At 45.7% G+C, this 13,210-nt stretch overlaps 1 protein-coding gene across 1 annotated transcript; it reads left to right on the forward strand.

The window, feature by feature from the left end:
* Nucleotides 1–1,344: 1,344 nt before the first annotated feature.
* XPNPEP3 (X-prolyl aminopeptidase (aminopeptidase P) 3, putative) lies at nt 1,345–12,446 on the forward strand. The gene is made up of 9 exons (XM_008940107.1): nt 1,345–1,474; nt 3,898–4,305; nt 6,085–6,287; nt 7,418–7,480; nt 7,789–7,902; nt 9,780–9,865; nt 10,359–10,542; nt 11,736–11,856; nt 12,280–12,446. The coding sequence occupies exons 2-9, from the start codon at nt 3,954–3,956 to the stop codon at nt 12,444–12,446; spliced, it is 1,290 nt and encodes a 429-aa protein (XP_008938355.1). The 5' UTR covers nt 1,345–1,474; nt 3,898–3,953.
* Nucleotides 12,447–13,210: the final 764 nt, after the last annotated feature.

Consider the following 13,210-nt stretch of genomic DNA (forward strand, 5'->3'; position numbering starts at 1 on the left):
CCTCGCCTCGCCGTGGGGGTAGGAAGGCGGCTCTGTCCGGCAGCGAAACCGCAGCCCCGGTCAGCATTGAATCCGAGGGAAGAACATGGTTGAATCCGAGGGCTCGTTACTTGGAAAATAAAACAACGATGTGGAAAGCTTCTTGCTGTCTTCAAAATACTGCTTTATTTAGCGCTTTAATAACCGTTGTGTTCCACTGCCTCGTTGTGAGCTGCTCCTGCCTGGGTCTCCAGGCTGCTACTTCAGTCAATCATCACACACCGAACGTTTTGCTTGATGTTATGACTATCAATTGTCAGGCATAAGTAATCTTCAATTAGCGATAATCATGCTGGCTCCCACAGAAAATCCAGTCTGTGTGTGTGAGTCCCTGAACCTCAGCTCCCTGAAAGACAGGCTGCTGTTCTGCCAGTGCTGGACTTGCTTGTGCTAGCAAAGAGGTGGTTGTCATTTGGTCTAGGAATTCAGAGTGATAAGTGACATAAAAAAGAACCAGTTTCCAAACCATCACCTGCTAGATGTGAGGAGATCAGTTGCCATCTCCTTCCACATGTCTGGTGCTTTGTACTCTGTGATTCTTTGAATTCACAAGCAACTCTTCAGCTGCAAAAGGCTCTGAGTGGGAATTCCAGAGTTGCTGAATTTTCTGCCAGTTATCTTTAATTTTAGCTTTTGTCTTGTCATGCCCACTCCAGCTCCCAAGTGCACAGCTGTAATCCTCTTTAAAACTCGTCTGCTTTGGCTGTGTGTGGACTTGAAGAGGGATACAGAACCCTGTGCTTCTGAGCACTGTGTTCAGTTTGGCTAAAGCCCTTGTCAAGTAAATTAAATACATAAACAGGGACTCCTGTAGCTCTCATAGAGAAAAATAATTCCATCATGGTATGAACCTGTGGTCTTTGATGTCTTCTTTGGGGTATTGTTAGTGAAAAAAAAACCTGTAGAGCCCTTGAAAAGCAAAATGTTCCATAGGAGTGGTATTTTTGAAGACAGTCAAGAAAAGCTGATGTAAAGATGTTGTGCTTCAGGCCATGGGGTGTTTGAGAGAAGCAAGTGGGGGGGAGCATCAAGTGCAGAAATCAGGCACGTGCAAACCAGCATTTGCTTTCTGGGTGTTCCTGCTGCCTTGTCAGATGTAGCATATGAATTCCTCTCAATCTGCTTGATGAATATTTGGCTGTTAGTTGAGTTGTGTGCCCGTTGGTTCTTAAACTGTTCTGGTGCAGCACGAGTGGGGAGGTTCAGGAGGGGTATTGGTGTCGTGTAAGGTGAAGGACTGCTAAGAGGGGGTGCAATGGATCTGCAGTTTGCTGCCTGGAAAGGCCTTTGACCCTGACACTGTGCATTTCTTCTCTAGCCTGCAAGCTGTGTGCTCTCCGAAGGTTTTCCCTCCAGCCTGCCCAGCAGAAGGTGGTTCCAAGGAGGTACCTGGGCCAGCCCAGCCCCTTCACTCACCCCCACCTCCTCAAACCAGGTCAGCTTCAGCCCAGGGGCAGCCACTCACTGGTTCTCTTCCTTGCCTCTGATTTTTCTGAGATGTCTAGAAATCTGTATTGCTTTGCTGCATCTTAAAAGTATCCATGGTTTCACCTGTTTGTTATTAACTCCATTAGGCAGCAATTATGTTTAGCATTTAATTTCCTTGTCTGATATGATACTGTTTCCAAAAATAGGCTTCAGATGTTAACTTTTTACCTTTCCTGGAGTGCTTGGTGTCACTGGCCTTGGCACTGCAGACCTTTCATGGCAGTGGCATCTTGGGAGCTCGTTGTCCTGCAAGTACAATACAGTTTGTATTAAGGGGGAGCCCTCTGTGCCAGCTGAACTGCTAAAACACTTCATCTCTAATGGCCTGTGGGTCACAAAATAAAGGTGTTGTTCAGAAAAGGAGAACAGGCTCACTGAGAGTTGAAAGGCACTTCTCTAAAGAGGGTGCCCCCTTCACAAAAGTATTCAAGCTATGGAGAAAAAAAACAAACAAATAAGAAAAAGAGACTTGTAGCTATGAAGTTAGAAGATAGTGGTGAAAGAGAAGTTGAGGTGCAGTTTTATGATATTAATGAAAATGAGCATGTAGGTAAGAGATGACCATGATTAAATCTGAAAAAAAATGAAGTAGAAATATATTCAAGGTTATATCCAGGAAAACATTCTGGTTCTGTGTTCTCTTTCCATAGATAGGTCTGTAGAGAAAACAGATCAATATATAACCATGCACTTATATATTTAATTGTAGAATAATTCAGGCCAGAAGGGACCTTAGGAAGTTATCAGATCCACCCTCTGCTCAAAGCTGAGCTAACTTCAATGTTAGATCAGGTAGCTCAGAGCACTGGTTAGCAGCTCACAATAAATGAGGCTGACACCAACAGAACTGACAGCTGAAGCACTGGAGTTTAATTCTAGCTGCCCAGAGTCATTTTCCATTGAATAAAGGAGTGGTGTTTTCTTTAAAATAATACAACATTGTTTTATTGACATTATTGCTCTAAAAAGCAAGTGCCTTCAGGGCAAAGAGAACAACTGGGAATCCCATGTTCCACCCTACTGCAGCTTCTAAACTTCACTGGGCTCTTTGTGGTAGTTGGAAAGCTGACTGAAATGGAACAGAGAAAATAGGAGATTTTCAGGATAATATTGCAGAAACATGTGTGATTGGATTAAAACAGTTTCTGTGTTCTCTGTCATTTCTAGATCTACAGAGTAGAGTAGTAGTAGTTTTAATTTTCTTAAAAAAAAAAGACTTTTACACTAAATATGTCTTGGGGATGTATGGTGTTGAAAAGGTGAAAGTTTAATGCAAATACAACAGATGTGATTTTCTTAAATTCTCTTTTGCTGACAAAAAGTATGCTGGATAGAGTTTCCTCCTCCTACTCCACCCATGCAAAATCCACTTACAGTACAAGTCAAATTTCAGTTTTTCTTCTAGGATTGCCACTGCACAAGAATTAAATAGGAAGAAAAGATTATGAAAGTAGGAAGTTAGCAGTGTGAAGAGGCAATCTGTTTAAACAGGGTATGAGCCAAAGTACAGAATGAGGCTTATGTGTTAATTTAAACCCTAATTAAGGAGTCTGACATTTTTAAAAATACATACTTCAGCTGTCCTTGGCTGTTCTTTCAGCTTCAGTCTGGTTTTGGTGAGTAGCTTGATTGCTGCACTTCGTATCCACTTTCATCTAAGAGATCATTTGTTTAGAGTCACTAGGAATATAGCATTTCACTTGAGAAAAATACAAAATGCTCATTATTGAGAAAAGCTACATCTGCCCTAAAGAAAATTCCTTCTCTTAATCCAAGCCCGAGGCCAGCCTGAAGTTTGTGGTTTGTCACAGCTGAAGTCTTGTGACTGGTGAGACTCTGCAACCTCTGTCTCCCCTCCCAGGACCTGTAGCAGTCAATCCACCCCTTAGGGTTTGGAACTGGTTACTTTTTGAGTTGACTCAGTGTGTATTTGAGTAGACATTCTAGCTTTATCTGAGGAAATTAATGCTCAACCTGAGGAGGCAATCTTCTGTTCAATGTCCAGGTGCTATAAACCCCATCAATTTTCAGCAGTCAAAGTTCAGTTTGTCTTGTCCATTCCCTGTTTTTTTTCTACATCTCTCTGCAAATATTCATCTGTTTTGGATGCTCATCTAAACCTACCCAGATTTTGTGAATTCTGCTTTTGCACAGAAACAGATAACAGCAAATCTGACCGGTTAAAATGAATTTCTGTCTTTGTGTGATGGAGGAGCAGATTTCTGGAAGGTGAAGAGATGCATGAAAGAGCAGTGGGAAGGCTGGTGAGGAACCCAGTGAAGTCATCAGGGACTGGCAGGAATCACAAGTGACTGGTGAACTATCACCAGTGGTGTGACTGTCTCAATCTGGTTTGTTTTGTGCTCACAGGAGAGGTGACCCCAGGGCTGTCCCAGGGGGAATATGCCCTTCGTCGACACAAACTGATGGCCTTGATCCAGAAGGAAGCCCAGAGCTGGGGTGGATTGGACCACACAGTGATTCTGCTCTCCAACCCCACCTACTACATGACCAATGACATCCCCTACGTTTTCCACCAGGACACTAACTTCCTGTACCTTTGTGGGTTCCAGGAGCCTGACAGCATCCTGGTGCTGCAGAGCATTCCTGGAAAAGCTTTGCCCTCCCACAAATCCATCCTGTTTGTGCCCCGGAGAGATCCCAGCAGGGAGCTGTGGGATGGGCCCAGGTCAGGCACGGATGGAGCCATTGCTCTCACTGGAGTTGATGAAGCTTACACCATCGAGGAGTTCAGACACTTGGTGGCCAAGCTGAAAGGTAACAAAAAAAAACAACAGAGGGGGAATGAGATGAGGTGTGGTTGGCAGCATCTGAATGGTCTGAGACACCAGTTCAAGACTATGGTGAACTTATTGGGGAGCTGCAGGGTTGTGACAGTGTGACAAAGGCAGATGGAAGTTCTTGTTAGCTTCTAGAGGCTCACCAGTGGAAATGTAGTTTGAAAATAATAGTTTTTTCTCCCCTCTGACTTTCTTGTGTGCCCATGTGAATGACCAATGTGCACATCTGTAAAAAGCATGGAACAGAGAGCATCACAAACTGTGTCACTGTTGTCTTTTTGCTGACAGAGTCAGAACCAGGTGAGACATAGAAAACGTGAAGGTATTTTATTCATGATCGACTTGGAAAATTATCTACGCAGGGAGGTTGTTAGTCCACTCCCCTTTTTTAGCTAGATGTTGACTTACTCTTGAAATACAAACACTGCTGTCTTTTAGTTGTGTTCATCTGTGTCTAATATCACCCTGCAGCCTCAATACTTATAATCTGGGGTGAACTTAAATGCATTATAAAGTGAAGCTGAAGGCTTATGACAATATAAAAAGGGCAAGTGCTTTGGGGATTACACAAATAAGTGGAGTGAATTCTGGAGTCCTAAATATCATTTTAGATTCTGGTTATTTTGTTTCAAAAAAGGATATATTGAGAATAGAAAAGTCACAGGAAGGGCAACAGGAATGATTGAAAGTGAGGATTTTGTGTGAGATACAGGCTGGACAAACCTGCTCAGTTTGGAAAAGAAAAAACAGAAGGTAAAGTGTGAGAAGTGAGCATGGTTATGGAAAGTGCAGAGAGGATGAGTAGGAATGATAAGCTGCTATTTATAGAAAAAGGGAACAGTGAATGAAATGATCACATGGCAGGTTTTGACAACTTTTAAGTTGTGCATCCTTCCTGGAAGGTTTGGGATGTCAAAAGTATAAATGGATTTAAAAGTTTTTATTTCTGTGGGGGAGAGGTCCATGAAAAGCAGTTAATCACCACTATGAAGGTGCAGCATTGAAATTAAGAAAGCTAATTGGGGAGGATGTGGTAAGGGAAATACTCTTTCATAAATGCTCATTTTCTTAGAGACTTTTTGTAAGCCCTTGCTAATGGCTACTGTCACCAGAGAATGAGGGCCTAGGTGGACATAAGCTGTGACTCAGCATGGCTTTTCCACTCATTCCCACTTAAAATGCTCCTGTGGGAAGGATGTGGGTGCTAAACTCTGATGTTATAAACAAAGTCCCACATAGGTAAATAGGTTTGCCTTCAGTAGGTCATCACTGAATGGCTGAAAGAAGCTGTTGCTCCCCAAAGATATTCTGAAGTATAATGACCCTGATTCCATGGGTAAAAGGTAAATTGGCTCACAGCATCAGAGGGGACAGGCTAAAGGAGAGAATTTGGAACATGCACCACTGCAGTGCCACAGGAACTTACCTTACACAAGTGCAACTCTGATAGACAAACTCTGGATGGGTCTGTGCAAGGCAGATGTGTTCAGTGGTGATGGTGAGACCCAGTGTTTGCAGAGAGGTGGGGATGTGTCAAATCTCCATGCTGTGAATTGGTCATCTTCCAGATTTTGGAGAGCTTGCTTGTATCCTGTGACAGTGAAAGCGTCCATGTGGTCTGTAAATGCAGATTCGGGGGAAATTAATGTCTCACATACAGCAGCAGGTCTAGTTGAGGAGGAGTGAGCTGGTTCAGTATGGGGAGGACATTTCTGCAGTTGTTTTTGTCTGTCTCAGCTGCTGTTTTGTGTTGCAGGTGAGTCGAGTGTGGTTTGGTACGACGCGGCAAAGCCGGTGCATGCGGAGCTCCACGCTGACCACCTCCAGCCCCTGGCTGAGCTCAGGGCCCAGAACAAGACCCACGTCCAGGGCATCCGACACCTGGTGCAGAACCTTCGGCTGGTCAAGTCTCCTGCAGAGATTGAGAGGATGAAGATAGCTGGGAGGGTGACAGCAGAGGTAGGGGTCACCTGCGCTCCAAACGGACCAGTGCATTCTTCTGAAGGAGAGAGGGGAGAGGGCTGTTGATGGGGTGATGTGGGTTGGGAGGATGGATTAGGTCTAATCTGTTACTGTGCTGCTGTGGCACAACCATCAGCTGCTTGGCCCACCTCTCCAGCCTGCCAGAGTCCCTCTGGATGGCATCCCTTCCCTCCAGCGTGTCAGCTGCACCACACAGCAGCGATCTGCCCCCTGCAGCCAGCTCCTCCCAGCTCACTTACTGAGCAGGACATCCCATGGCTTGGAATAGCCCTTTGGCTAGTTCAGGGCAGCTGTCCTGGCCACTCTCCCTCCCAGCTTCTTGTGCATCTCCTCAGTAGCAGAGCATGGGGAACTGGAGAGTCCTTGGCTTAGGATAAGCACTACTTAGCAACAACTAAACCATCGGCGTGTTATCAACATTGTTCTCACACTAAATCCAAAACACAGCCCTGTACCAGCTACTAAGAAGGAAATTAACTCTATCCCAGCCAAAACCAGAACAAAAAGCAGTGTCTATTCATAAACAAGGGTAGCCTCTTCACTCTTCCCAGCTTCCCCTGTCCTTCATGCCATTTTCTTTCTCATTTATTCTGTTCATTTTGATGAAACAAGATTTTTGAGAACAAGTTACCTGTATGTGTTTCCCTATTCCCCCTTCTGTCTCAAATACCTTTTGAACTTACTGTCCAACTTGAAACAAATCTGACAGATGCCTCTAATGCAATTATGTTTTTGTAAATGTTATTAAAATAGCCAAATAGAAAAGACAGGCACAGCTTATTCTTCTCTAGGGAAAAGCTACATCAGGTATCCCTATGACATGTGAGGGAATCCACAGGTGAGACAACTCACAAAATGCCAGCCCATGGGATCAGCTTCAATCATCTAATCCTTTTTCAAAAACTAATCAGTCCCTAAATACATTTTCTTGGGGAGCAGAGCTTAATTGGTTCTAGCCTTGACAGCAGTCTGTGTTTTCAGCTGCCTCTGGTTCCTGTGTTCTAGGCCAGCTGATTTTAGGCCTTCCTCAAAAGACAGGAGGTAAAAGAAGAACTGCACTCAAGTTCAGGCTCCTTTGCTAACTGAGAGGTCCTTCTGTTTCACAGGCTTTCATAGAGACAATGTTTGCCAGCAAATCCCCAGTGGATGAAGCCTTTCTGTATGCAAAGGTGAGTACTTTGTGGTTGGAGGTGAGGTATTGGGATGATGTTTATCCTTCCAGGAAACTAGAAATGTCAGTTACAAAATAAAGACTAATTGCCCTGCACGTTTTGGTGAGGAATTCTGTAGGGAATTGCAGTGAGATGCCTCTTTGAGAAACATCAGCAGGATTTGACCATCCAGTTTCACTCTGCGTTGTACAAATTAAGAAAACAGTTGTGGGATATAAATTATAACAGCCCCAGAGCAGCTGGTTGCCTGGATCTCTCTCTGCCTGGAAGCTGACAGTTTCCTCCTCTCTGATTTGGTGTTCCAGTTTGAGTTTGAGTGCCGGGCTCGTGGTGCTGACATCTTGGCTTACCCCCCTGTTGTTGCTGGTGGCAACAGGTCCAACACTCTGCACTATGTGAAGAACAATCAGCTCATCAAGGTAAACCATAGGCCACCCACCAAGTTAAAATGCAGTGCTGTGACACACTCACCCCTTAGGTGTCCTCTAGCTATGCTTTGTTCTGATGGAACAGATCAAAACACCTAAAATAGGTGTTTTCAAGTAAGCAAGGGAAAGGAAACTTCTATTAGCCCTGGTTATTTTTAATATCAGGGAAAGATTAACCTCACTCCAATTAGTCTCTTTCTCTCCTCTTTGCATTTGCTGCAGTATTTCCTGAAGAGTGGAAGGGCTTGCAAAGAACTCCCCTTAGGAAGCACATCTGCTGCCCTGTGGTGTGCAGCAGTTTGCAGGGCTGGGTGGGTTGCTAACCTCCCAAAAGAGAGGGATTGTTGCAGCAGGCAGGGCAAAGGACCACGGGAGGGTTTCCTGCTGTCCCTCCCATTGCTTGGCCCTGCATTTCAACAGAGGAGCTGTAGTGCATTCCTCCTCTGGAGAGGCTGAAAAGTATTTTGGATTCCAGGCAGGCCAGCAAAGCAGGGAGGGGGGGAACAAAGGGGGAAGGGATCAGCATTAAATGTTGAAAGGTGGGTTAGATGGCTGTAGGTAAATTAATGTCTTGTCTTATTTTGAAGATTCATGTTATTGAACTGAACCCTCTCCAGCTTTCCTGACAACACACCTTTGGATTCAGATGGGTATTTTCAGGAGCACTGTTCCCCTACTGCTCTACTCACAATTCACTTTTCAGAGGAACATATTTTTCCTCTGTCTTAATGCAGGATGAAACTTTTCCACTAGCATTGTCTTTTCTTGAGGCTGGCATGCCAGCAGACCTTGAAATGATCTGCAGAGACAGACATACAAAAGATATGACAGGCTGCTTTTGGCAGAAAGAAGCCTCCTTTGTTGTACTGTCATCCAAGGTCAGGCATGCTCATGTAACTCCAGTTACTTCTGTTAAAGTTGTTCAGTTAAATGACTGTCACTTATTTTTTTTCAGAACTGTGAAGTAGGAGGTTAAACCCATAAACTCTACTCTTTCTTTTCCTTTGTGTGCTACTTCCTGCACATCCTGTTGCCAAATAGGCTAACGAAGTGTCTAATTTGGAAGGTATCTGGACTTCATTCAGGCTACCACTTAGTGGACTCGGCTTTAAAGAAAGAGGACAAGATGCATGACATAAGGCACTTTCTGGACAATCAAACCACAGGCTGAATTCCTTTAGCCAATAAATTGTTAACTTAGCTTGTTTAATTGCTTGGAAGAGGGCAGGTGCTGGAATTTCATATTTTACTTAAAGAATTGAACCATTTAGCTCTTCTGAAAAAGTTAAAAATACAATTTAAATGGATAGCTGGTGGGCTGTGTGTTCAGGGGGATAGTGAGAGCTGGTCACTGCTGGTTTATCTGCTGTGTCAGTGTTTGTGGTGCTTGACTGTACACTGTACATCAGGTGATAGTAGCTAGCACCTGAAGTAGTGCTAGCAATGAAATTCTGCTTCTTATTGTTTCCATTAACATGCTAGAGTTACTCCTTGTTAAAACCCTTCAGAGAACTTGTAGTGAAAGGAGCCACTGGTGTAGTTTGGGCCAAGTGGGACTGGGAGTGATGTCTCAGAGCACAGAATAGTTCAAGGAAACTGCCTTTTTCAAAGTGTTTGAAAATCATTGTGTTAAGAGTTCAGGCTGTGGATAATCAGAGACTACCTTGCAGAGAAACAATCCAGCTGGAACAGCCTCTTTAGAAACAGGAGCACCTGAGGTGTTGTTCTGCAAAAGGAATTCACATCTCTGCAGCTGCTTTGCAAAAAAACAAATACATAATCTCCTCTCCTGCTCTCAGACAGAAAAATCAGTTTGGTTAATAGCCAGATTGACCCACAGGGTGGTTTTTTTTCCTGTTATTCTCCAGGATGGTGAACTGGTCTTGCTGGATGGTGGATGTGAGTCTTCCTGCTATGTGAGTGACATCACACGAACCTGGCCTGTCAATGGAAGGTAAGTTGCAGTGTGAGAAGCTGTATTCCCCACTGCCTCATTAATTCCTGCACAAATGTGTGTGATTTCTGCTATTTTCAGCTATTACAGCATGCTTAAAGTGCAGAGAGGGCTTTTGTGCACTCAGCTGTGGCTGGCTCTGTAAGGAAACAAGAATTTGGTTGAGCTGTACGTGGCTTTGTCACCTGTGAATTTGCTGGTGTGGTGTCCCTGTGGTTGTGTTTGATTCCTCTGTTTTGGCTCAGGTGCATTCTTTTTCCTGCAGTAGCTTTGCCCTGGGGTTAGGCTGTCAGCTGAGAAACTCTGCCCCTACTCAGTGTTTTGAAGGGCACGTCGCAGGGGTGCCTTGTCTGGTGTTTCATAGAAGGAGCCAGTTGCTTTCCTTTCTGACTTTCCCTCTCCAACACTGAACTGAATCTGTCCCCAGAATAGGGTCTGGATGGAGGTTTAATTGTGAGAAATGTCCTTTGTTCCTTTTCTCAATGGTTTTCAGGTTCACCAAACCCCAAGCAGAGCTCTACCAAGCTGTCCTGGATATCCAGAAGTCCTGCCTGAGCCTCTGCTCCCCGGGTGTGAGTCTAGAAAATATCTACAGCCTCATGCTCAGCCTTATTGGACAGAAACTGAAGGAGTTGGGGGTCCTGAAGAGCAGTGTCACTGAGAGCCACTTCTTCAAGGTACTTGAAGTGTTTTTACTCCAGCTTTCCCCTGCTAGGCCTGACTGTTTTCTCTTTGGGTTGTGTTAGTGGCTTCAGTTTGGCTCAGGAACGTGCTTTTGAGACGTATCTTCTAATGGTTGTCACACCCTGTGCTTCAGTTTGTCTTGTGGGCTGGTCCCAGCACAGGGCTGGGTTTCTCTCAGAGAAGGATAAACTTGAAGTTGTGTTTCAACTGTTCAGCACACATTTTGGTCTGAAGTAACCACCCAGTCCTACATACACGTGGGGTGAATATTTGTTCCTTGGCATTTGCTGTTACACTCTGCAGACCCATCCCCATTTTGGGATGCACCTTTAGAGGACAGTCTGAAGGGATCTATGGAGGTGAAGTTCTGAGTCCAGGGTGGCTGCAGGCAGCTAGCCATATTTTTGTGATCTGTTTAACATAGCATAAATCTGTCATGCCACCAAAAGGTGCAGCCTGTCCTCAGTCATCCTACCTGCTGCCTCTTCTGCAGCATGTTGTGTCGGTGTGGGGATTCACAGGGAAACCTGGTAACCAAGACTGGGAAACTGCTCTGCCTTTGGAGCTGAACCTGCTGAGAAAACAGGGGTGGCTTGTGGTCGAGAGAGGTTTCTGTGATCCCACTCGCTGCAGAGCTGCGTGGCTGTTGGTGCCACCAGGAGAGAGGTGGCTGAGCCGGGTGCTGGAACTGCCCCTTTGGCAGGCAGCAGGGCGGGTTCCTGCCGGGTGTGACCAGCGGGGTTACCGAAGGGGCCTGTGCGGGGAGCTCTTGCTCTTGCTCTGTCTCTCGGCAGGCGGCAGCACAGCCAGAGGAGCCCAGCCCAGCCTCTGCAGCTCCAGCCCACCCGAGGAATTAGCTCTTTGATTCCTGTCGCCAAGGAGCTCTTCTCTGGAAGGAGGGGGATTAGGATGCTGTGGGGGAAAGCAGGGTCGGCACCCCGGGGAGGTGGATCAGGATCCTGCTGTGGTGCTGAGTGAAGCCAGGGCAGCATTTGCTCTGTTGTGTGTAGATCTCTTTGCCACACCAAGTAGCAGCTGCTGGTGGTTCTCAGTGTCTACTGAGGGGAGCAATGCAGGGCTTGGGTGTTTAAGGAATGGGAAGGGTTGGGGCAGGAAAGCTCACAGAGCTGGAAACCAAAGTGTGGCTGTGTTTAACTGCCTCTGTGACACTTGGTTTGTCTTTTAGGCTGTTCGAAAGTACTGCCCACATCACGTGGGCCATTACTTGGGCATGGATGTTCATGATACCCCAGATATATCCCGCTCGCTCCCGCTCCAGCCAGGCATGGTGATAACCATTGAACCAGGTAAAAAAAAAAAAAAGATATCTGCTAAAATATAAAGCAGATAAAAGATCTCCGCTTGTCACTGGATTTGGAGCTGTCAGCTAGAAACTGATATTTAGTGCTTGGCTTTTTTCTCTCTCTGTTCAGAACATTGTTAAGTCATCGTGGTGAATGTAGCACTGAGAACAAGAAGTGTGGAAAGCCCAGATGTAGTGGTGGAAGTTTTTATTCATGTTCTAGTGTCTGTAGGCGCTGAGGAACATTCCCTTTGCCCACCAACTGCCAGGAGTGAGGGGCGAGAGAGTGGCTTGCTTTATTAAAGATTTTCAGGATCAAATTCATGTGATATTGTTGAAAATCCAGCCGTGCTCTCGTGGTGGTGCAGTGAGGGACAGGTGTTGTTCTGGAGGGTGTTGTGTGCTTTAATTCCCTTTCTCCTCCCAGGGATTTACATCCCCGAGGATGACCTGAGTGCCCCAGAGAGGTTCCGTGGCATCGGCGTGCGCATCGAGGATGACGTGGTGATAACAGAGGAGGCACCTCTCATCCTCTCTGCTGACTGTCCCAAGGAGATCTACCACCTCGAGCAGATCTGCGCCCGCAGCTCCTGATGCCCCTTCTCTGCCTCTCTGATCCCCCTCAGGACACAGGGGTGCAGGTCCCTGTCCCTGGCTGTGGTTGTCAAGTGATGGAGGGTGTGGCGAGCTGCTGGCTGTTTCCAAGGCTGGGGCTGGGCAGTGGAATGCAAAAGGTTTGGGTGCTGAGGAAAAGCAACTTTGAAAGAAGAAAAAAAAAGAAAAGCAACTTTTTCTTGTGTGGGTTTTCATTCTCATTTGATTCGTGCTGATGTTGAGCTGTTGTAGGACGTGGGGGTGAGTTCATCCCTCTGCTGGGTGGATCCATCTGTTATGGTGGTGGTGGAGGGATGAGTTTTGTCAGTGCCACCAGCTGGGCTTCTGCCTGGTCCCTCTCCACGTGCATAGGTGCAACTGCTGAGACCAGGGTCCTGTTTTATCCCCCTCAGCAGCAGTTTCACAACACGACAATTTTAAAACTGAAGCTTTGATAAATGCTGTTATAGGGGAATAAAGTGTTGGACAGCTTTGGGGTTTATAGGAGCCCTGGAAGGAGGGGTTTTGGTAGTCAGGAAGATGGGTTTGGTTGGGAGGTGGTTTTATCTGAAGCTTTTAGTATTTTAAAGGTAAAGGATGTGTCTGCACCTTGTTGAGGCAGATGCAAAATAGGCCAACAGCAGGGAAAAACGTCTCATCTGGTCTTTCAGCTTATTGGAATGTTTAGCAATTTCAGGAAGAGCACACAGGGCTCAGGAGGTCAGATACACCCATTCTTGCTGCCTTCCACATTCCCTTCTTGT

Source organism: Merops nubicus, unplaced genomic scaffold, assembly GCF_000691845.1.
Source record: "Merops nubicus isolate BGI_N331 unplaced genomic scaffold, ASM69184v1 scaffold20595, whole genome shotgun sequence".
NCBI classification, from domain to species: Eukaryota; Metazoa; Chordata; class Aves; order Coraciiformes; family Meropidae; genus Merops; species Merops nubicus.